The sequence below is a fragment of the Platichthys flesus genome, chromosome 17, assembly GCF_949316205.1.
Source record: "Platichthys flesus chromosome 17, fPlaFle2.1, whole genome shotgun sequence".
Classification (NCBI taxonomy): domain Eukaryota; kingdom Metazoa; phylum Chordata; class Actinopteri; order Pleuronectiformes; family Pleuronectidae; genus Platichthys; species Platichthys flesus.
In genome coordinates, this window is record NC_084961.1 from 1,022,620 (window position 1) to 1,044,324 (window position 21,705).

The following is a 21,705-nucleotide window of genomic DNA, read 5'->3' on the forward strand; positions in this document are numbered from 1 at the left end:
CTCTCTCCTCCCTCACCCCTTGTCTCTCTCTACTGTGCGTCATGCAGCGACGTAATAAACTCCACACAGACACACACACACACACACACACACACGCACACACACTCACACACACACACAGGAAACTTCAGGTGTGAGTCTCTGCACATGTAGGTCAACACACTTTCCTTGATTAGACTTGTGAGGACCAACAACTGACATGAAGTCTCATCAGGTGGTTCTGGTTCTTCTTCATTGTCTGAAACATTCAAACTTCATCTCCAAGACCCAGCAGATCCTGAGTCAGTTTACAGCTTCAGTGGGAACCACCCTGACACCCAGAGCCACACAACTACACACAATCAGCACAGTTTGTGTTCCCTTCTTCAAATCCTAGTTTGACTTCAGCTCTGAAACCTCAGATTTCTTCTGCTAGAGGAACAAGATGTTATCCTCTGTCAAAGTGTCCTGGACCTCAAAGATCTGAACGTGGTCCTGGACCTCAAAGACCTGAACGTGGTCCTGGACCTCAAAGATCTGAACGTGGTCCTGGACCTCAAAGACCTGAACGTGGTCCTGGACCTCAAAGACCTGAACGTGGTACTGGACCTCAAAGACCTGAACGTGGTACTGGACTTCAAAGACCTGAACGTGGTACTGGACTTCAAAGACCTGAACGTGGTACTGGACCTCAAAGACCTGAACGTGGTCCTGAGACGGACAAACAGGAGCTTCACGTTTCTACAGGAGAGAGACGCCGGTCACTCCTCTAACTGTGTGTGTGTCTGTGTGTCGTCACTGCCCATTGAGGCACACAGCTGGTGTGTTCTCATGTTATCCACACAAACACAGACACACACACACACACACACACTATGAAAGCTCCATCAAAGCCTCATGAGCTCCTGAAAACAAATGGAGGCGGCTGCGTGAGGCATTTAAATAAATAAAGGGAGGGGCAATTTGACCTTTGATTGTCATTGAGCAAGAGGGACGGATGACGAGGGAGCGGGGGGGGCGGGGGGGTGGAGGTGTGTGAGGAATAAGGAAAAGGAGACTGTGAAGGAGGCAGAGCAGGAGCTCGTTGTGTGAGGAAAGGAAATGTCCTTTTTTTGTTATAAGTGGGTGTGTTTCCCTTTGTGTTTCTGTGCTCCTCCTCTCCTCCTCTCTCTCTCTCTCCTCCACTCTCTCTATCTCTCTCTCCTCCTCTGCTCCCCCTCTGCTACTCTCTCCTCCTGTCTCTCTCTCCTCTCTCTCCTCCACTCTCTCTCTCCTCTCTCTCTCTCCTCCTCTCTCTCCTCCTCTCTCTCTCCTCTCTCTCCTCTGCTCCTCCTCTGCTACTCTCTCCTCCTCTCTCTCCTCTCTCTCTCCTCCTCTCTCTCTCCTCGTCTCTCCATGATTCAGTGTGGAAAGTAGATCACACTGATGTGATGGACACTTTGTCTCGCCCGGGGGGGACATTGTCCTGTCTTTGGGACACGTGGTCCAGACGCTGTGAGGAGCTCGACTGAAGCTTCAGGTTTTCTTTAGGATTAAACATTAAACTGCTGCAGCAGCTCAGCAACACAAAGAAGAGATGGTAGAACATGGGAGAACTTCCTCGAGGTGCCTTCACTCCACCTCTTCCACCATCCACAGGTCTGTCATCGTCAGCAGCTCACAAACCAATGGGTGACGCCGACTCACTGACCTTGACCTTTGACCTCAGCGTTTGCCTGAGCTGAGACATGTGTTTGGACACATGTCCCCCGATGAGGCTCCATGAGACGGACACGGGACAACAGACCAGTTCAGGCTCAGGGTTCCTACTGGTATGATGGTTTCTACAGAAAGTAAAAAGGAGGATTTGATCTTGTCTCACGGGCAGCGAGCAGCAGGGTCAGGGGTTCGACTCCACGATGAGCAGCTGGACCGAAGATCATCATCATCATCCTCATCATCATCATCATCATCATCATCATCCAGCCAATAATAGATAATTAACAGTTTCACGGACCAATCAAGTCGCCTCCAGACAAGAACGATCCTGAAAATCAGCTCAAGGGTTGAACCTGCGTCTCTGATGACGGAGGGAAGGAAGGAGGGATCAGTGCCCCCCCCCCCGCTGCCTTTCTTGGGAGGAACATCTATTCTTACACAGTATTGGGCCTGAGTTAGAGCGGCTGCTGCTAAAAATAGAAGCAGGGTAAAAGAGGGAGGTCAATGAGAGATGGAGGGAGGTGGGAGGAGGGGAAATGTTACAGTAAATATCGGTCAATCTCTCTCTCTCTCTCTCCCTCTGTCTCTCTCGCTCTCTGGTGATCTGTGGAACCGAAGGAACCCGTTTAGCAGCCTGGTTCCCGTTCCCTCAGTGATTCAGCGGGATCCTCATGGATTCTGGTTTCAGAGCCGCTCTGGTTCCTCAGCTCTGTGTTTCCAGAGCGGAGACGTTTAACCAAAGCATCCCCGCCTGCCACCACACTCAATTATCCTCCGGTGATGGGGGGGGGGGGGCTGATGTACCATCACTTAGAGGCAGAGGAAGGCTTTCAGGAAGTGAGAAGCCTCAGCATCTCCACACGTCCTCTCTGGGACCATTAGAGACCATGAGTCCTGATGGAGGACGTGTGGAGAGACTGTAAATCGTCTTCACACACGTCCACTCAGAGACGCTGAGATCCTCACGGCAGATCTCAGCTTCAGCTGGAAAACTAGATCTGTGCTGCGGTGCAGCCGAGTCTAGACTGTGTCTAAATATATCTGCTGAGCAGCGAAGCCTCTGAGGAGTCGATGGATCAGACTCCACACGCTGCGGTGACACACTTACTCCATTAAGAGCTGCTCTCAGTGCTGAAGGGAAACTGTCACTACAGAGGTTTCACAGACAGGACAGAAGGGATCCAGGCCCGACCATCACCATGAGGAAGGTCTGACTTGTTGTGTCTGCTGCAGCGCCCCCTGGTGTAACGTGCATGCTAACCCACGAGATGAGCAGGTGACAGGACTCGAGTGGATATAAGTCACTCAGAAGCTTTGTGACGACTCGGCCTCGCTACCCAGTGACGGGAGGAGATGACACTTCACATGTCTTCCTCAGGATCCACGACAGAAGGTGATGAGTTCTGTCTCGGTCACGTGTCGTCCCTCAGTCAGTTTCATTTTCATGGAAATCCATCCTCTCGTGTCATCCTGCAGACAAACAATCAGTCAGTCAGATGATTTATTACCTGGAGGTAATAAAAGCATGACTTGAATTTCCAACTGCAAAACAATTTGAGCTGAGAGCCTGTGACAGCTGACGTCTGAAAGGAGCAATGAAATAACAGGTCTGAATTTATACAGTTGAATTGAAGCTGAGATGTTTGTCTCCGTCCTCGTCTGCTGTCCTCACAGAGACGTCGTCTTCCAGTAGATCTCCGTCCACACACAGCTCAGCAGGGGGTCGTCCGAGGCCGCTCGTCTTCCTCACCACCGCTGCTCGCTTGTTTACACTGACGTGATGAAGAGCAGCTGGACGCAGTTCCTCAGCTGCTGGTCGAGGAGACGGAGGCTCGTTCAACACCGGGTTTCTACTGAAGTGCCTCTGATCCTAAACACTACAATGCACGCATTCCAGTGCAGTTCTCCCAGTAGGTGTTTCACCAGTAGGTGTTTCACCAGCAGGTGCTTCACCAGTAGGTGCTTCACCAGTAGGTGCTTCACCAGCAGGTGCTTCACCAGTAGGTGCTTCACCAGCAGGTGCTTCACCAGTAGGTGTTTCACCAGCAGGTGCTTCACCAGCAGGTGCTTCACCAGCAGGTGTTTCACGTCGACCAGCCTTCAGTGTGAAGTCCTTCATCTCGCTGACTCAGCTTTCTGCTACTGGAGAGTATTTTGTTCAGGTTGGACCCTGAAGCTCTGGATGAACAGATCTCCTGCTCGGTGGTTATCCAGCAGCGAGCGGCTCAGTGAGGTCAGAGACTTCACATCCTGGTGAATAGATTTAAAAAGCTTCAACAACATGAGACTCTCTACGTCAGACGTGTGTGTGTCTGTGTGTGTCAGACGTGTGTGTGTCTGTGTGTGTCAGACGTGTGTGTGTCTGTGTGAGGTGTAACGTGATCCTCTGAAGGCGTGGTCACGTTCTGGCGTCTGGGTTTCGTTCGGCCCAGCGAGGCGTTCCGAGGCTCCGACTCTCAGTTTGGCAGAAAGCAGCTCGATTTCCACTGAAACAAACACAGGCTGGATAATGTGAGTCACATCTGATGTGACACTCGGGCCTGTGCAGTCGTCTGTGAATGCAACTGGATCAGAGCGGACTTTTATTTTTAACCAAATCAATTCAGGCCAGTAATGGAAAAGAAGGTGACGCCTCCTTCGGCTCGTCTTTTCTGAGTCGCTCCTTTTTTCTTTTTCCTCACAGTTTTTTTTCGTCCTTAAATTTGCATCACGATGTTTCTGTGGACACGTTGCAGCTCCAGGTTTCAACGTGAAGCCGGCAGATGAATTTTAGATGTGACATGCAGCTCGGAAAGCGACTAGAAGCTGCACCGGGCAAACTCCCAGTCTGAATGGCCCTGGTGAGGCTCCTGCTCTCAGGTTCATGACGTCCTGTGAGGGGAAGTGAGGGAACACGGCTCCGGGTCTGTGAGGCAAAATTTATAATATTTTCATTTAATTACATTTCTCATACTTTGGATTCAACCTTATTATCTCTCTCTCTCTCTCTCTCTCTCTCTCTCTCTCTCTCTGTCTCTCTCTCTCATACAAACACACACAAACGTTTCTTAATTCATTAATTGTGTTAACCTCGCAGGAAACCGGATGGCTGCAGTCCGCCCCCCCCACACGCTGTTGTTTATCTGGACGAGCCCTGACTTCCTCTGTCGGCTCTTTATTCGACCTGAGGACAGAGCATCTCACCAGCTGCTCTGGTTGTCGCTCTTCACCTCGGACACAGTGAATCAGTCTGAGAGTTCAGAGGATTTCTCAAAAGCAACTACACACTAAAACAAATAATTTGATTGACAGGCAGCCGTGAGCATCTCTGACCTGAAGAGAGAGAGAGATAGAGATAGAGAGAGAGAGAGAGAGAGGGTGGGGGTGTCTCAGTCAGGGCCGTAACAACAGCGTCTGCAAACCAGGCATGTGTCTGGGGCCACGAGCTGAGAGGGGCCCCTCGAGAAGCAAATTAGTGAGAACCTCCTCAAATCACAAGATAAACAAGAGGCTGTGATGACTCTTCATTTAGAAAACATGGCTCCGATCAAACTGTCTTGAATCACCTGAACAGCAGGAACAGAAATGAACAGATCTGCTGCAGCCTCGTCTGGTCTCAGTCTCTCCAGCAGTGTTTGGAACTTGCCTGCAGGGATTTGCCCTGAAGAGCATTAGTGAGGTCCGGTGCCGGGTCACAAGGTCCGGCTTACCGTCCACGGTTCCTCCCGGAGGTCGGGAGGCATCAGCTGGTTTCTGAACAGATTTGGTTTTGTCTTGTCGGAACAGAAGGAATCAGACACACGAGTCCCCGTGTCTTCTCCAGTGTCATGAATCCACGAGGGGAAACAGTCTTTGTTTAAAAACAGAAACACTCATAAATGCTCGGCCATCAGCGTGGACTCTGATCCTCCTAAGCTGCTTGGCTGGATAAAGCGTTCCTGTTTTGGGGAGTTTAAGAAACAGAATTTAGAGTTTGTCTGGAGGAAGAAGGCTGAGCAGCAGCTTCACTGTCTCTCCTCCAGGTGGTGAATGTCCCACAGAGAAGATCAGATCAGGCTTCAGTCCTCCAACAGGAAGCAACTCGGTCGGACTGAGAAGCTCACGTTGAACAACAGGAGCAGCGTGAGCTCCAACACGGAGGTGATCCAGAAGAGCTTCACCACGAGTCCAACTGGAACCACAAGGCGTCCGACAGCCTGAAGATGAAGCTGTGAATTAAAATCCACATCACACTCAGTCGCTGGTCGAAGCTTCAGGGAGATTTACTCTTGTTCTTCAGTGGAGGACTGAAAACTGGGCTCAGGTTCAATTCCATCAAAAGAGTTCATCAGTGAAAGTGGGTCAAACTAATTCTGACCAGGACCAAAAACACCAGCGATGTGGAAGTGAGCTGCAGTGAATCACCTGAGGCAGAACTCCAACTACCTCTAATGTGCACAGAGACTCCAGCAATATATACTATTCATACTAAATATGATTTATTCAATGATTTCATCTTTATCATCCCTCTTGTTTTCCTTTCATGATCTAAACCTCTCCTCCTGTAAGACATCGAGAGAGAGGATGATTTCCACTGAAGGACGTTCACTCCTTGTTTTTGTGTCTTCTATATAAGTTTATGTTTCACAGTTTTAAGTTTCACTTTCCAGCTTCGTATAGTAGTTGCATATCTCAGAATCAGAATCAGAATTATTTTTATTGCCATGTATATTTGCACATACAGGAAATTGCCTTGGTGTGGTTGTCCTGTTGGATCTGTTGATTCATCTCCAGCTTCTAGAGAGAAGGAAAACCTTCATGTGTGTGATTCAGATTATTAGAGAGTCTGAACTCAATGAAAAACCAGAGTGCTTCTTTAAAAGCAGAGGAAATCACAATGTCACAGAGAAGAGAAAGAACCGAGTTCTCTTTAGATCATAAGGGATCAAACAGAAACCTCCTGATGCTCGAGGGAATCTGGGGTGGAGTCCACCCACACACACACAGACACACAAACACACACTCACACAGACACACACACACACAGACACACACGGGTGGAGGTATTACCCTGACGAGCCACAGTGAGCAGAGCTCCCTCGGTGTTGTGTGTCGGTTCAGAGCGTCCGCTGCTGAAGCCGAGGTGAGTCAGACACAGGACTTCACTTCAGATCAAAGTCACAGTCTGTGTGTCCCCTCACACTCACACACACACAGACACACACAGACACACACAGACACACACACACACACTAAAGGAGCACGCACACACCCACAGCCCCGAGCGATGGCAGCAGACAGGCTGAAGAGAGAACTGTCAGGAGCTATTGTTGCAGCATCACCACCATGTCATCGAGTGTGTGTGTGAGCTTGTGTGTGTGTGTGTGTGTGTGTGTGTGTGTGTGTTTGAGTGTCTGAGTGTGTGTGTTGTAGCATGTTGTGGGTGATGGCTTGTTTGTGGCAGCTTCTTCTTCTCCACCTGGTTGATCATCTTAAAGTTCCTCCTATTTTCTCCTCTGTCTGCCCTCCCTCCATCACCTCATCTTCCTCACCCCTCCATCACCTCCTCTTCCTCACCCCTCCATCACCTCCTCTTCCTCACCCCTCCATCACCTCCTCTTCCTCACCCCTCCTTCCCCTCCTCTTCCTCACCCCTCCTTCCCCTCCTCTTCCTCAACCCTCCATCCCCTCCTCTTCCTCACACCTCCCTCACCCCTCTTCTTATTTATCTAAATTCATTATTTTTTCCAGAGCAATCATCCCTCTCTAATCTCCCCCACTCTTCTTCTCATACAATACTTTGATAAATTTGCTCGTGGCAGATCAATAAATTAAAGAATTATTTGTAGTCAGGTGGTTTTGACTTTGGTAAGTTTGAGGAATGGTTTCAAGGTTTTCACTAAAGGTTTGTGGATCTTCATCATATTCATTATTCTTGAGTTTGATGAGTTTTCAGTGATCTTATTGGTCAAATAGTGACCACACCCCCTTTTTCCAACACGATGAAACAAACAGAGTCTTCTGACACTAACATCTTCCCTGGTGCAGTTTGAAGACAGATTCAATAAAGCAGCTCAAATCTCTTTGACTAAAAAGAAACAAAAACATAAATTTGTTTCCAGAACTGAAGATCAGAGTGACTGAGGTGTGAGAGAGCTCTGATTGGTCAATGAGGCGTGGGGCTCCTCCACCACACTGTGATGTCTCCGGTTCTCCTCCCTCAGAGCTTCGGCTCCGGTGCCAAACAGATGAGACCGAGCGGCACCGACATCTGAGCTGGAGACCGAGTCCTGATCTCTGGACCACAGGAGAGAAGCTGAGGTTTCTTCAGGTCAATGACGAGTGAAGGAAAACAGGAGGTTCCTCATGGCTGCAAAGAGTATCCACCGGATTCCAACACATCTCAGCTGCATCAGAGAATCAAGACTCGACTCAGCTTGTTAGTTTGATGAATCTTAATTTAGCTAATTAATGAAATAATCTAAATATTAAAATACAATTTGATTTATGGGGAAACTATTTGCTTCAGAACTGACTACCACAACCAATCAGTTTGGGAATATGAGACTCAGAATACTTTATTTACTAAGTAGAGACAGCATTAAACCATAGAAGAAGAAGAAGAAGAAGAAGAAGAAGAAGAAGAAGAAGAAGAAGAAGAAGAAGCAGCAGCTGTGGAGTACTGTAGAACTGTAGTACTGTAGTACTGTAGTACTGTTGTGTACTGCGCCTGAAGCTGCCGGTAGTGATACCATCATGATGTTACCATGGCAACCAGATGAAGCTTCATTCATCAGCCCCCCCACACCACCACCACCTGACCCCCCCGTCAGACGCCATCTACAAACCAATCTGAGTCAGGTCCAGGTGTTTTCTCAGTGTATCTCTTAGTGTATTTTAAATGAGATGATTATAATGACATAGAGGAGAAGAGCCTCCCGCTTACACTCGACTGCCGAGTCGAGCACAAACTGAAATGACATTTTGCTCAAAGGTCAGTTACACAAACTGTACGAGGACTCAGAGTGTGAGTCACCGTCTAACGAGCAGCTCAGACCCTTTCATTCAAAATCTGATTCACATTCAGAACTCAGGGATAAGTGGGAGCTGCTATCACATCAGGGTTTTCATCAGTTTTCCTCAAAGTGTTGTGCTGATAAAACTATAACACAATCACACAAACACACAATCACACAATTACACAGACACACAATCACACACGTGGAAGGAATCCTGAGCTGCAGAGGAAATTATGTTTTAAATTTCTTGTAGAATTCAAATTAAATAGAATTCTGTTAAAAGATTATCAGCAACATAAAGTCGTATTCAATAATCAGATTATTACGATTTTAGGAAAAAATAACAAATACTGTCGGACGCATTTCAGTTGTGTGATATAAGATTTGAACTAAAAACAAAATCCATTTTATGGCGTCAACTTGGCTTTTTAAGAACTCTATTTTCATACATTTTTTATATAATAATTCACAGGAACATTGACGTTTCCTTCAAGGATAAATACGATAATTTCTGAAAATACAAAATGCATCTTCAGTGAAGTTCAGTTCCACCTGTTTCCTTCCTCTCCTCCATGTCCTCCCCTGCTTCTTCTCGCCCCCCCCCCCCCCTCCTCTCTTATCTTGGGAGCTTTTGGGTTTATCTTATTTTCCCAGCAGGCCTTGCTGCTCTCTCCTCGACATGCCCTCTGCCCCGCGGCTCCGAGCTTCGATCAGTCTCTTGGTTTTGTTCTTCTCCTCGTTTCCTTTTCAACAACCCGCCTGCTCTCTCTCTTTCTCCAGCTTCCCTCTTTCTCTCACTCGCCCCCTCCTTCCCCCCCGTGGCTCCAGCAAAGAGCTCCATCAACTGCAGAGGTCCATGGGGTGTGTGTGTGTGTGTGTGTGTGTGTGTGTGTGTGTGTGTATGTGCCTCCATGCGTGTGGGGGTGTTGTGAGGAGTAAATGGCCTCCAGGATCCCCTGGGTGGCATTTCAGATCTGTACTCACAGAGAGCAGAGTCATGACTAAGACTGCATGGCTTTCATTAGGGGGGGGGGGGGGGGGGGTGGGTGAGGAAGGAGGGAGAGAGAGCATGTCTGATGAACTTGAAGAAGTCAGCTGACTCAGAGTAGAAGTCTTGAACAACACAACGTTGTGTGTCGAGTGTGTGAATCATCGAGTGTAAACAAAGATGGCCGACACATCCTTCACTGTGAGGATGAACCGTGGCAGCTCCATCACCTGAGTTGTGTTGTGAAGCGTCTGAAAGGATTTGAAACATCCATGATTCATAGTGTCCATGTCAGTTATGTACAACAGAAGGTTCCAGTCACTGGCTGTAAATAAAGATGGACGACACGTCAAGTGTCTCAGACGTGGTTTGAAGCCAGAGTCTTCATCAGCTGGAAGAAGAATTAATAAACATTATTAATATTTAGAGGTTTTTCTTCAACTGAACCTAAAGTGTAGAGCAGCTTGTTCACCTGATTGAAAGACTCAAAATGAGTCTGTGATCGTTTGAGGAGTAAAACTCATCAGACCCTGGAGGAAGAGAAGCTAGGACCCAGATGTTTCCCTCAGGAGGAGATGGAGACACAAACAGGTGAAGTCAGTGATCATGTGACTGATGTTTAACTAACCCTCACTCTATTGTTGGTTTAGAGAGGGAATGACTCTGTTTTCTGTTCCTCTGGGTGAACGTGTGTTTCTCTTTTCATCGCCTGTGATGATGGATCTAAAAAACCTTCTTCTGATATCAAACCTTTTCTCTGTAGCTTCACCCTGGAGGGAAATGTCCTGAGTGAGTTTCAGCCTGAGATGAAACTCTATCTGTGCAGAGCAGCGTGGTGGGAGTTGTAGCAGCTGGACAACTTGGATGTGTCCATTATTGATATTGATTTGGATTGAGCACTCAGGTCTCCATTGAAGACAGCGTGAAGGCGGGTGTATTTTTAGGTGCCGTCAATTGGCTGTGGGTCAGAGAGGGGGGGGGGGGGGGGGGGGTAAGAATCCAATACGTAGGAAACATCGTCCATTACTGCGAAGTGGACTGATAAGTGGGTGGAGGCTGCGTTATTGATTTCAGACGTTAAATCCTCTTGGATCAGCCGCTCGTCACAGAGCGACTGATAGAGCGGCGACGAGATCAAAGAGGATTTTAAATCTTCAAACGATGAAGTGAAGAAAAAAAAATCAAGATCGTCGCTGCTTCAGAAAATCTCATGTTCAACTACTTCTCCTCTGGAGCGTCCTCGTCTTGACTTCTGTCGCTCGGAGCTCTGGTTCCAGTAATTTCACAGCTCTTGACTTTGAGTTCTCCTGCAGCGTTTCTGTGTGTGTGTGTGTGTGTGTGTGCGTCTTTGTGTGTCTGTGTGCGAATGAGACGGTGTTTTATCTCAAATCTTACCAGCAGATATAGGAGATGTAGGTTATAATTTGAATTAACGAGGGGGAAGCCTTTCCTTTCATCGCCACTTAAATCTAATATCCTCCAACAGCCCGGCCTCGATGACTCATGCCCCCCCCCCCCCCCCCCCCCCCTGTGCCAAGGCGTGGCGTAGATTATTCATCTAATTGGAGCGCCAGCGCCGAGTGTTATTCTGGAAATTAATTTTCACTCATGTTAATAAAAGACGATGAGTCCGAGAAGGATTCAGTTGATTCTTGATCCACGTGAACTTACCAGCAGAGTTTAGGACTCGGAGCTAAAGTTGGTTTCATCTGTTTGTTTGTTTGTTTGTTTGTTTGTTCTTCAGACAGAAGATCATCACAGAACTTGGAGGAAAGATGCAGTTTGTTTTCAGGGAATCACACGTTAGATATTAATGTGGATCCAGGAACATGCTTCACTCTGTCATCGTGTTCTTTGAATAATTCATATTTAGGGGCCTGATTTGGTTCAGTGAATTTGAATATGGTTCCATTAGGGGCCTGCTGGGCCCCGGCCGAGCTCTGACCCCTGGAACACACTGTCACAGCCCTGCAGAGAGATTAGAAAATCATCTTTTAAAGTATTTAAATCATGAAGTGTGTAAATTAATAAGCCGAGCATGTCGAGCAGGAACAATAAATTGATTAGAAACGTGTGTTGAACCAACACGTCTTCTGCATTTAATAAATAGAATCATCACCTGCTGCAGAAACAGATCCTGGACGTGTGAGACGTTCATCCATCGATCTGTAAGAGAAGTGCTGCTGGCGTCAGAGAAGCTAAGTCGTGTTATGAAATACTGCACGAAGGTTTCTCACAACTTTAACTGGAGTAAAGGTCAAACTCAAGGTCACGGTGTGATGTGAGGATGAGGTTATTAATCCAAAGATGATTAATCCTGCTTTCCATTTCATCCCCACTGAGTTATTCACTTATTAACAAATCTCTCTATTACTTATGATAATAACTGGCAGAGCAACTCCCCCCCCCCCCCCCCATCGCCCGTTTAGTCGTCTCTGGCCCCGTGACGCAAACTGGTCGTGCCCTCTGTGAGCCAAGGCCTGGCGTGGACAATTCAACTAATTTGAGCTTGGTGTGTGTCAGTGGGTTTGTGTGTGAGTGTGTGTCAGTGGGTTTGTGTGTGAGTGCGTGTCAATGGGTTTGTGTGTGAGTGCGTGTCAGTGGGTTTGTGTGTGAGTGTGTGTCAGTGGGTTTGTGTGTGAGTGTGTGTCATTTTCCTCAGCGTGTTGTTCTTCAGTCTGACACTTGGTTCTCTCTCCTCCAGTTCTCCCATCTTTGTTTTCAAGCCTCTGATCGAAGGTCAAAGGTCAATGTGTGTTTTGGTGTTGAACACATCTTCGTCTTCAGAGTCGTTTTCTTTAGAAGTTTTAGAAGTGTTGGATGATTGAAGGTTAAATCCAAGCGGAGCAAAAAGCAGTTTCATAACCTATGGTTCAGATGTTGACTTGGGGTCAAGGACGATCTGATGACACTGGTGCATTCACTGGTTAGTGGAGTTCAAAGGTCAAAAGGTCACTGCGACCTGAGAGAGAAAAGCATGTGACTGACTCTGCTCTGATTGGAGGAGAAGTTCAACCCGGTCTGTCAGGATCCAATGATCTGAGGTTAATCTGTGTCTCCTTCTCTCTTTGCTTCAGCAGCTGTGGATTCGGTTCCGGTGAGGAAAGATGGAGATCAGGTAAAAACCTCTTTATCTTCCTCTTCTTCTTTTTGTCTCTGCACACCTCACTCTATTTTCACATTTAGCTGAAGGCCTCAGTGACTGAATCCAGAAGCCAGTGACAGCCCCCCCCCCCCCTTGTCTCGTGTCTGAACTGTCTCCAGACGGGGACGGTGTAAAAGTCTCATTTCATGTCTCCTCAAATCTGTTAGAGGTGAGAGGAGGCGGAGCTTATCTCCTCCAGCTGCCTCCTGCAGTCGCACACATCTGAGCTCTGAGCAGGACGACAACACGTGTGTGTTTATCTCTGTTAGGCTTTGTCTACATTCAGGATGGTGTAGCGACCATTCAGCTACACTGAACATGTGGACATATCATGAGCCAATTCTATATCCATCCACACGTCCCTTCTCGTGTCCGTCTCCGAACCAGACACTGTCCAAACTTATTATTAAAGTACTGCTCAGTCATCATCTTGACCTTTATATGAACACATTATTGTTGTCTTACTAGAAGCTCCTGGGTTTGAGTCCTTCTGTCCTCCTGAGTCTCCACGAGCTCCGGGTTCCTCCCACAGTCCAGATTCATTAGCGACTCTAAACTGGGGAGGTGTTAATCGTCCGTCTCCTCCAATCAGGGACACTTTGGCAGCAATCTGAGGCTTGTTGGTGTGAGTCTCCAGAGGCTGATGTGAGTCCAACCCTGGTGCTGTTGTGTGTCTGCTGCACTCTCTGAAGGTGTGTGTTTGTGTTGATCGTCTCTTATCAAGGCCACAGTGCCCCCCCCCCACAAGGCACAGACTATTACTGAGCCACGTATCACTTCTCAGCTGTGGACCCTGGGGAGAGAGAGAGCAGAAGAAAGAAAGAGAGAGAGCGAGAGAGTGTGTGTGTGTGTGTGGGGGGGGGGGGAGACAACAAAACAAAAAACAGAGTCATCCATCTTATTGTTTTTCTATCACTGCTGCTGCTCTCTCTCTTCTTCAGGGTCGTTCGTGCACCAGTTTTATTAGTGTATAAATATTTAAAAGGTCGTTTTGTGAACCTTGTAAATAAACGTCTTACAAACCAGAGCAGGAAGTTGACTAGAGAAGAAGAGCTGCTGAGAGTCTCCTGTAGATGGAACCATCATAAATCCAAAGTCTACAAGAAGCTGAATATTTCATCAGCTGTTAAACTGGGATCAGAGACGAGGTCGTGTGTATTTGAAGATGTGACTGGGAACAGGAGGTTGTAGACGAAGATATAAAAACATATTCAACAAACTTATGAGTAGATTCATTAGTGAACTTTAGAACGTTCATGCATCAGGTTTTGCTTGAAATCAATAAAAAGATTCCAGGTGTGAAAGGTTATAAGAACTTTACGTCACAGACTGAAACCAGGTTGATGAGCTCATGGATCTGAACACAGGAAACAGGAAAGTGAGGAAAACATCTCTGTTGCATCAGTGTCGGTGAAAAGAACGTGAGCTGAAACATCAGCCTGTCTGTGGTTCCACTGACAGTGGATCAATACTGAGTGCTCCAGTCGGTGTCCCCTGAGGATTCACTCCTCCGTCTGACTGAGGGAACTGAACCCAACACATCCCACTGAGACACGTTCACCTCAGAACCAGCTCGGACCTGTGTGAGTCTCTGGAAGATGAGACCACACACATACAGTTTCTTAAAAGCAGCAGTTTCATATAATTATAGATATTTCACCACTATTCAGTTCCTTTGATGTTTTACCTTTGATGTTTCCCAACAGTGTCTGAAAAACACAAAGCTTCAGAAAGTACACGTGTGAAACTGAAACTACAGAAACTACAGATCATCACACTCAAATAAGATTGTTTCACTAATATGATTCCACAACTCTATAATCTACACTATACCTGTAAATTGTGTCTATCATAAAAGCTCTGGTTTATTATTATGCCACTAACAAACTGAACAGAAATATAAAAATGTAAAGACCTGATAATCACAATATCCATAACAATGTGTTTTATGTTCTTCCCTGAATAGATTCATAATTTAAATCACGGGCAGTTAGAAGATTCACTTTAAAACCTGTCAAACACAAAATATGAATGACTGACACATAAACATTCATAAAACATATCTACATCCACATGTGCATGAATATTGTTATGTACATTTCTGATTACACAGTATCATATACTTGTATGTCTGTGTGTAGTGAAGTGATTGGCAGCCTGCTCCTTCACACAATGAATCCAACACACATCACGTAGTGGGAAAGAAGAAAATCACCACAATAGAAAGAATGTACGTGTGTGTATCCGGCCCAGTGCATGCTGGGAGGGCTTAAGCCCCCCCGCGCTGCTGAATGAATAGAGACAGAAAATAGAAAGACTGGTTATTATTGTGTAAACTGTCGGCTTCAGGGGAACGTTTAGAGGCGTGACACCCGGCGGTGAGCAGGTCACTGAGCCGGTGGAGACGTGGCTCAAGGGATTCGAACACAATGCTGCTGCGTCTCACCGCCGGGACACACCGCTGATCCGCTGCTGGCTGTTTGGAATCTATTCAACACACACACACACACACACACACACACACACACACACACACACACACACACACACACACACACACACACACACACACACACACACACACACACACACACACACACACACACACACACACACACACACACACACACACACACACACACACACACACACACACACACACACACACAGCGATGACTTCCTCGTTTTCGTCCTCGTTCGCCCACCGGAGCTCGACTCTCTCTCTCTCTGGAGCTTGACTCTCTCTCTCTCTGAATCTGTCTCTGAATCCAAACCCTGTGACCTCGGCTGCACGTTGTGTTAATAACACAATCACACACACACAGGCCCAGGACACAGACGACACCAGTATTACCACTTACACATCTTTGACCATCATGAATCAGGACTGGAACCTCCCACACACAGAGCTCTTAACTCTGACCCCTGACCTCTGTGGAGGTTCTGAATCATTCACAGTCATTTTCACTTCTCTGCTCCGGAGCACAAACCCATGATGATTTCTGTCCAGAGGTTTTCAGGCTCTGTGACCTGACGACTGATCTCAGGAACCAATGACTGTAAAGAAAGATGGAGGACACGTCTGTGAGGGAACGAAGCTGAAAGATCTCGGATATGGACGTGATGGCGATTCTCATATTGATTATCTACGAGTTATTAACTGACCCTCGATAGAACAGAAACAATCAGAAGATTAAAGGACGACGAACTAGATAAAGATGTTTATGAGTCTGATTCCTCCAGGACTCGGCAGAGGTCAGAGGTCACAGACGCCTCAAAGCCTCTTTAACAGCGAACACATTCAACTAAACAGGAGTTAATACAGTTCTGTTATCATGAGTCATAATATTAGAAATATGAAGATCACAATGAGACGCGTCCTCAGACCTCAGCAGAGATTTATTCACGTTGTTTAAAGTGAAAGATTAATTTGCTTCAGATCAAACTTTGTCTCCACTGATCAGCTCGTTCATCACTTGTCAGATTCAATAAAGGTTATTCAATAAGTACAGTTCAGTGCGATTAACATGTTTTTGCTTTAATCTATTTCTGACCCGGGCTGTTTGTCAGTGACTCGGTTTGATTCCTCAGATCGTCCCCACGCGTGTTAATATGGATTTTAATATATATATATATATTTAAAATCCAGAGTCGACCGGTGACTTGGGCTTTTCTCTAAATCCCTGCGCTGCTTCTCAGGCGCTGCTTTGTTGGAGCAGGATTATTTTTATTCCTCGTTCTCTTGTCATGAAAAATCAACTTCTCTGACATGAATATTACATGGTGCTTCTCAGAGAGCGAGCGGATGAGCTCCAGCGTTCAGCTCGCCCACGGTTTCAATCTGTGGGCCGACCCCCGTATCTGACACTGGATGAAATATGTTAATCATGAAGCAGCACGGCCTGAAACCGAGTCTGGGCCAGATTCATATTCACTCATGTAGATATTCTCTGTGCCCAGCAGCTGCTGATTAAAGCTGAATAAATACAGAGACCAGCTCCATCTTAATGTTCCCTCACCGCCGGCTCAGGTTCTCTCTGCTCGTTCTTTCTCTTATTGCCAAATTCAAATGAGGCGGCTCCTCGTCCACCTGCCGTGTGTTAATGCATTTCCATTTTTATTAATGTTTGCTTTGTTTGTTTAGACGAGCTGCTGAAGGCACCCTAACCAATCTCACCGGGAATAACAGAATAATGAAAAGGCCCCCGACCCGTTCAATCTGCTATCTTGAGTGATTCTTGGGAAACCAGTGAACCCAGTGAAACCAGTGAAACCTCTTTACAGCTGCATCATGAAATAAAACTATCCACCGGAAATTCAAATCAAATCAAATCAAACAACCACAGTAATTTTAATCTCAGGGAAGTTTCACACCTGCTTCAGTCGGGTGGGGAAGGTGATGGACACGGAACATGTGATCTGACCTTGAACGACCCTCAGCTCCGTTGGTCCCCCCCCTCCCCCCGGTGACCGGCAGCAGCTCGATGACATCATGAGACACAGTTTGGATCATTTTCTGTTTCACTTCCTGTAAAGTCTTTGATCTGTGACTTTGATCTATTAAAGGATAATAAGCTCAAAGTGCATACATATATATATAAATATATATATATATATGCAATCAACTCATCTTTCTTGCAACCTAACTTTACATTTGTAAGTTTGATTAAATGCACGTTACTTCAAAGTGGATCGTCTAGTTTTAACTTTCACACTTTAGATAATATAAAGTTAATCTGCTCTTTGGATTGAGATGATGAGTTGAATAACTCGAACTCAAACTCATTTAATTTAGTTTTGTAAAGAAACAAACAACCCGGCTAATTAACTTCTCATCGGTTTCCCAGAATGCATTGCTCTACATGTTGACTGTTATGGATTCAACTTTTCATCTAAAGCAACGAAAACCTGTCGTTGAGTCCAGTTAACTTAATTATTTTAGCTTCAACATGATTATATAGAAACAGAAATTCATTAAGTTACATAAACAAGTTTATTTGACTAAAAAAGTGAATTTACTAACAATAATAAATAAGTTTCTCATCGTCTCAAATATATAAATGATCCTTCAGGTTAATTTAAACTTTTGACTCCAAAGATAGAATTCGTATTTAAGTTTAAATGCAGATTTATTTAGGATATTGAGAAGTTAAAGATTTAAAGAGACTCTGTTCTTGAATGACATCAGCAGCTAAGATGGCAGCGTTCACACTCGAGACCTTTTGGCTTCATTTCTGGATCGTGGGCGGAGGTTGAGCCACGTCGTCCATCTTTATTTACAGTCTCTGATCTTTGAAAGTGTCACTGAGCTGCTGCAGGAGTTTCACCTGAGAGCATCTCACATCAACCAGAACACAAAGTGGATCACTCACCAGGGAAGCTGCTGAGAACCTCAATGTCCCCACTGTTAATGTTCAAGCTGCTGAAGCTTAAGACCATTTTCTATAATCCCCAATCTCCTTCTTCCTGTCAAATCTGCTCCTCTATACCTCCCCCCCCCCTCCCTCCCCCAGCATGGCAATGCCGAGCTTTCCTGGGATGGAACCAATGTAAGTCTCCTTGTTTAAATCTCCTCTTCCTGTGTTTTATTCCCTCCATCAAACCTGAGTGTGAGTGAATAAGTTGACATCCTGCTCGTTCGCCCTGCTGCTCTTGCTTGTCTCTCTCTTCTTCTACTTCTCCCCTCAAACTGCCCCCCCCCCCCCCCCCCCCCCACTGTACCTGGAGCTTCGTATAAACAGAGTCACAGATGACGCGCGGTAAAGAGCTGATCTCTTCCACAGCTCAGGCCCAGTTTGCTGTGGGAGCTCTGGTCTGCTCAGACGTTTACGAACCTTCAGTAGAATTTATTTGCATGGTGTTTATTTTGTGTCTGAAGCAGAAGTGACCTCACAGAGACACGCCTCTTCCTGTTCAGGCCTCAGAGGTCAGGAGCTGTAGAGACCCAGAGGCAGGACTGGTGACTTCCACCAGGAGGAGATGTTCTCATCTGAACCCGTCGATGAAAAGCAGAATCACACAAAAACCACGTTTCATGATATCTACTGGAGGGGCGGGGGGGACAGAACCGAGACAGAGCGTCAGCCTGGCAGAGTCGGGATCTCAATCTCGTTCATTTTGAGATTCAAAGATCAATTAGGTTTATTTCTAATTAGTTAATTGATGATTTAATCACAGATCTATCAACCAATCAGATTCGAGCTCCACGTGTTGTCAGAGCTCACGATGGCTTGTCCTTCATGACACAGAGACATGGTGTTTGTGTTCAGACTGAGAGACAGACAGATGTTAGAACAGCTGCAGACTCATCTTCATCACTCCATCACATGAAGACGAGAGGAAGGCACGTGCATGATCCTCACGTGCACGTCTCAGAGGAAGCAGATCACATCACTTTGCCTTCCTGCAGTAATTAAAACACTTAAACTCAAAATATTACATCACATCCAGCACAGACCCCCCCCCCACACTCTGTAACAGAGTCCACATGTTCTGCCCCCCCCCCCCTGTCCCAGTGTAATCATCTGTTGGGAGAAGCTCATTAGGAGCTGGGATCCGTCTCTGGGTTCATTAGCTGCTTCGCCACGAGCGCTGACCCCAGGACGTCCAGTCCAGATCACAGAAGTGTGAGGGCGCGTCAGGCTGCTGGTCTGAGATCAGATCTGAGTTTCCCTGTTTCCTGCTTCTGGATTTAAAGCAGTTTCTCAAACTCTGATGAAGTTCATTCTGGAGAGGAATGACAACATATGAAATCAAGATTCAACCATAAATATCAAACAATGCTAATTACATATCACACTACAGTCTGAGGCTGAATGAACCCATGACTTATAATCACAGACTGTATATAAAGATGATAAATGACTGTTAACTGATGCAGGATTAAGAACAACACAAACAACACACTGTGATTATCACACAAACATCTGCTCAATCAAACCCACATGAAGAAATTAATAAATCTAATATTTACTGAAGCTTCTAACAGTTTAAACCTCTGATGAACTTTCTGCTCAATATAATAAATCCTTCATTTCTCTGGTGATGAAACTGAATCTCCAGCTCGAGCCTCGTTTTGTTTCCCTTCAGCCTCAGAATATCTTCATCATTTACCAGAGCTCTGAATTATTAACTGTCCTTTTTATTCCTCCCATCACATCCTCCCTCCTCTTCCTCCTCTTCTCTCTCAAACCATCTTCAATCATCTGCTCTCTACACCTCCATTTCTTTTATTCCCTTTTCTCTCTTATCTTTATTTTGCCATGTTTCCCGTCACATTATTTATTCTCTACAATCCTCCCTCCACCTTCTCCTGTCTCTGCTCTCCATCTTCCTCTCCCCCTCCTCTTCCTCCTCAGTTGTCCATGGAGGACACTACTTCCATCCTGCCCCGTAACAACAGGAAGTCCAACGACAGCTACGGGATCGGGGCTCTGGCTAAGTCGTCTCTGACAGGTGTGTCAGGTGTGTGTCTGTGCTGCTAGATGGTAACACAATGCCCCCATGTTGGCTCCACTCGCTCCACACGGGCTCGAGGGGGAACTCGTGGTTGAGCACTGAACGTGGAGAATCCTTCCTAGTTTGTGTTGTTGTTGTTCAAATTGTGTCTTTGTGTTGTTCAGATTGTGTCTTTGTGTTATTCAGATTGTGTATCTGGCTTCAGAGCAGTGCAGCAGCAGAGGTTTGATGACACAGTCTGTGAACAACACAAGCTCCTAAAAAACCTGCGTCTGCTTCCACTCGGCTGCTGCGCTGCTTTCAGGCCAAACATTCACTTCACACACTGAACAACAACAACAACAACAACAACAACAACAGGAATGATCTTTTGACCTTTGCCATAAACAGCAGATTTTTAAAACCAACGTTTGCATCGACACACGACTTCCCCCTCGAGCAGGAAGAGGAGGAGCTTGGAACCAACATGGCCGCCCCTGTGGGTGCCCCCTTCCCTTTATCACTCCTGACCCCCCCCCCCCCTTCCATTGATATCAACAGCAGGCGTCAATGACACATTTCGCAGAGTCATTGATGGGATTCAAATCAGATTTTTTAATTTCAATGAAACTAAAGTAAGTGAGATTTCTTACTTTAGCGACTTCCTGAAGCATCTCCACAGGCGTGTTGGGAACTGTGGTGTGTGTCTGTTGTGTTGACGTGGTGGCGTGCTGTGAACTTGGCCGGTGCCTCTTCTGTGCCTCCTCGCTCTTTGTGTCTCACAGTCGAGCGCTCTGTGCTTTTGTATCTTGCTCAAGTGAGTCTTTTTGTCATTGCTGTTGTGCGTTTTTTAAATAAATCTGTTTTTCTTTTTGGAGCCTTTGAATGGCCGAGACCCCAACACCTCCCCCCCCCCACCACCACCTCATCCTCATCCGTCTCATTTCTATTTCCATCTCCAATTAGACTCCACAGGAAGTGTTTGATTTTCCGATGGGCTCGTCTCTCTTCATCAACAGAGAAGAACTGTTTCTATTTATACCCTCGCCTCTAACTGCCCCCCCCCCCACCGAACACGGGAGTGGATCCAAACCTCTGTCTGTGTTTGTTCACGTCTGTTTGACTTGACTTCCTGTTCTGTTATCGATCAGCCTCTCTGCCAGCGTCCCACTCAGAGAACACGTCTCTGGTTTGAATCTGGTATTTGCATCTTAATGTGGCGGTGATCTGCCCCCCCCCCCCCCCCCCCCGGGTCTCAGCCGAGGATTCGTCTCCTCGTCCTCGGCCCCGGCGCTGGAACATGAAGTCTAATGAATCTCATTTATTCTGTTTGCCAAGAGATGAGCAGCGGCTTTAATTATTAATGTGAGCACGTCAGCGTTCAGCCGTCTTCCTTTTCTGTTCAATTCATCAAACTGTTAACGAGCACAGAGGACGACCGGGCCCGACCCGTCTCCTGACCTCTGACCTCTGACCTGCTG

At 46.4% G+C, this 21,705-nt stretch overlaps 1 protein-coding gene across 3 annotated transcripts in view; it reads left to right on the forward strand.

Annotated features, from left to right (window-relative positions):
- Window positions 1-21,705, forward strand: part of LOC133972046 (uncharacterized) — a 29,788-nt gene that overhangs the window by 665 nt on the left and 7,418 nt on the right. For 2 of the 3 annotated variants that reach the window (XM_062409232.1, XM_062409234.1), the window contains exons 2-3: window positions 12,720-12,760; window positions 20,146-20,242. In XM_062409232.1, the coding sequence (XP_062265216.1) occupies window positions 12,720-12,760; window positions 20,146-20,242 (138 nt within the window). The remainder of the gene's footprint in view (window positions 1-12,719; window positions 12,761-20,145; window positions 20,243-21,705) is intronic. The other variant, XM_062409233.1, reaches the window with a different exon arrangement.